This window comes from Typopeltis vanoorti, chromosome 9, assembly GCF_054136105.1.
Source record: "Typopeltis vanoorti isolate ZY-2024b chromosome 9, IOZ_Tvanoo_1.0, whole genome shotgun sequence".
NCBI classification, from domain to species: domain Eukaryota; kingdom Metazoa; phylum Arthropoda; class Arachnida; order Uropygi; family Thelyphonidae; genus Typopeltis; species Typopeltis vanoorti.
The window spans coordinates 53,026,176-53,029,219 of NC_143557.1; the positions used below are offsets into that span (position 1 = coordinate 53,026,176).

At 38.5% G+C, this 3,044-nt stretch overlaps 1 protein-coding gene across 1 annotated transcript; it reads right to left on the reverse strand.

Moving 5' to 3' along the window:
• Positions 1 to 391: 391 nt before the first annotated feature.
• Positions 392 to 1,826, reverse strand: LOC150103047 (uncharacterized). Its single transcript, XM_090398160.1, has one exon. The coding sequence runs from the start codon at positions 1,787 to 1,789 to the stop codon at positions 461 to 463; it is 1,329 nt and encodes a 442-aa protein (XP_090254286.1). The 5' UTR covers positions 1,790 to 1,826; the 3' UTR covers positions 392 to 460.
• Positions 1,827 to 3,044: the final 1,218 nt, after the last annotated feature.

The window sequence follows — 3,044 nt, forward strand, 5'->3', positions numbered from 1 at the left end:
GGTTATATGCACAGAAAACTGACCTGTGAAAATGATGTGTATAAAATTATCAGGCTTTGATCAGGCTGATGAAATCACTCAGTGAGCTGTTCACTGAGGGTTGGGTTGGTTGAAACTATGTCCAAAGCAAATAACCACATGTGATCTCCTCTGGTTTAACTGTTCTGAGAGATGAAGCCTGAATTTGCTCTTTGCCTTATTTATAAGACAAAGAGCAAATTTTGCGACTGTGTTACGGTGACGCTAAGTTTTACCACTACTGCACATAATTGGACTCCAGTATTATGATATCAATAATCTCTCTACTTTTAATATATATTTCTTAATTCGGTTTCGGTTTACAGTTTATCAAATTTTAAACGAATAACGGTTACATTTACAAACACACCAAGAAAAAAAGTAAGGTATTTATTTCGTAACTTGCTTTTTTACATGGGTGAATATTCACATATTTACCTATTTAAAAGTTAGTTGTTCCAAACTGTACAAGAGCCATAAATCCGAATCCAAGGAAAGTGGAAAGAAACTGCAAGAGACCAGACAATTGACAATTTTTATCTCGAAGGAGGATTTCAAAGAATGTGACGTACAGTAATGTTCCAGTAGCAATGGCATTCAGAACCCCAACGATTAACTCAGAGGAACCACTGAGGGATTCGTCAGTAATCACCGCCATGACGGTACCCAATGGAGACATTACAGAGAAGATGCCCATGTAGACCAGTACCACCTTTTCGCGTCCACCTTCGGCCAATACTTCCAGCCCAACAACGAAGGCAATAACAAATTTGTGTATTGCAATAGCAAAAAATAAAGTCCAGGTTCCAGATTCTGTGGACTGGAGTCCCACAGCAAATCCTTCGAACAGTGAATGAAAAGATAGTGCGGCTACTGTGAATAATCCTGACAGAGTAAAGCGGACAGGAGGTTCGTCGTCTTTTGCGCAAGGGCCGTCGTCACACTTCGATGAAACTTCGTGCTGAACAATACTCTTTCGATCACCTCTAGAACGATGCTCTCCTGATGGAGTAAAATCCGCAGGAAGCGCCCTGAATGATCCACTTGTATAGCTTGAGATAGAATTAGTATGTTTACGCACAACGTCGACAACTCTCTGTGCATGCATTTGCAGGTCGTCTCCGGGAGGATTTGAAACGGAATCGCTTCGGGTGATAGAGATGGACACGGTAGGGGGTCTGCTTCCCTCAGATTCTTCTTGACCATCTTGGGAATGAAGAGAAACGTCTCCTGTTGAAGCTACGAAAGATCCACTTACACACAGGGAATTAGAAGAAGTGTGCTTTCTGACAGTGTCTCCTTCTGATGAATGAGAATGTCCAGGGTGATCTCCTAGAAAATGATGCAACAGCTCTTCAATCAAATAGACAGCAAAGAATCCACAACATGCCACAAATTCCGGCATGGGAAATTCCTCATGTTCTCCCTCCTCTTCTTGGCTGGGATGATAATAAATTCCAGGATTCGCTGCGTCTTTGCTGGTGTCATTTTTGGGTTGATTTCGTTTTGACTGCTGGTACTTCTCAAAACCTTCTCGGGCTTCCGAAAGTAAATGGGTGAGGCACGTGGCAAGTAATACCCCGCCACCGAAGAAGATGAGAAATGAAGTGACCATGTTACTATACCTGGCCGAACATTTCGAATCATGTTGTCCCGATTTGCAATTGCATGGTTTCATTCTCCGACGCACGAAGATTGGGAGTATCCCGAAGAAAAATGTTCCTGCGAGGAGCAAGAAGACAGTAGCTATACGACTTCCTAGCACAGACATAGCGATCACATAAAGAAGTGTCACAGTAAGTGTGAAAGGATACACTTCTGCACCAGCAAGTAATTTATAAAGTTATCTAATCATCATCGGGAATTCTGGATGAATGCACATGCGGAGAGGGTTGATCTGCATATATACAGGATTACAAAACAATGGATGTCTGTTGATAAACAGTTATCAGATGCAGCTATTTATTGAGTGCTATCAGTAGACTAGTGATCGCTATTGTTCTCATGAAAGAGAATGATATTTGTTCGTACGAATTAAAGCGCGAATTATTAATCGATGAGGAATACCCTATTATAGATTTTGATTAAAATCCGTAATAGGTGACTCATCATAATAATCCATCATCTCTTTACAACACTTCAGTTTCAAAATTAAGCAGAACTACTCGAAACGGTAAACAAAAGTGTAGGTTTGATGACAATAAATAAACTGTCTATATCACATAAGATAAGAAAGAAACTGTGATAAAGAGCATCACTTACAAGACTGCTATTACGAAATGCAACTTTTTTTTTATGATTGTCTTGGATCATATCCACATTTAGAAAATTCTGACTTATTCACCGAGCTCTTTTGTTATTGACTTATAAATATCATAAACCTACATACTATACAGGTAACCGATACTAATTAATTAGTTACATCACTAACCGTACTTTCTTTCTGCTACCTTATTTTGCTATTTCAGAGGATGAACCAACTAAATCAGCTTATCTATAATGTTAGCTGTACAGGTGCTAACATTATATAATTCCCAAATCTGCTCAAATTTAGAATGCCACCAAAGTACTCTGTAGAGCTACTGTTAGAATAGCGAATTAAGATGATTTAAGATGATCTCTGAACGCTCTAAATTTTATAAATTCAGAGCGTTCAGATTATAAACTCGCATATTAGCATGGGACATTTTTAATCGAAGCTGCATTCTGAAATTCAATGCATGGTCTCCAGAATACGCTATCCACTAATAAAATTAAAACACTAAAGAAACTTTTTTGCGGATCCAAAATTCACATTTCATACAGTATTACACGTTTGATACACGATAAAATAAAGCGAGATAGTTACCAGAAAAAAATACCTAAACTCATAAAAATTCTACACATAAAGCTTTAAAAAAAGGTGTCCAACTGCCAACATGTCTATATTTAGAATTTACTTATGGTGTTAGTGAAACTACATACGCACATTCGATAGAAAGCGAACACAAATATTGTCTTGCGATATGAGGCCAGGTGGTGTATTA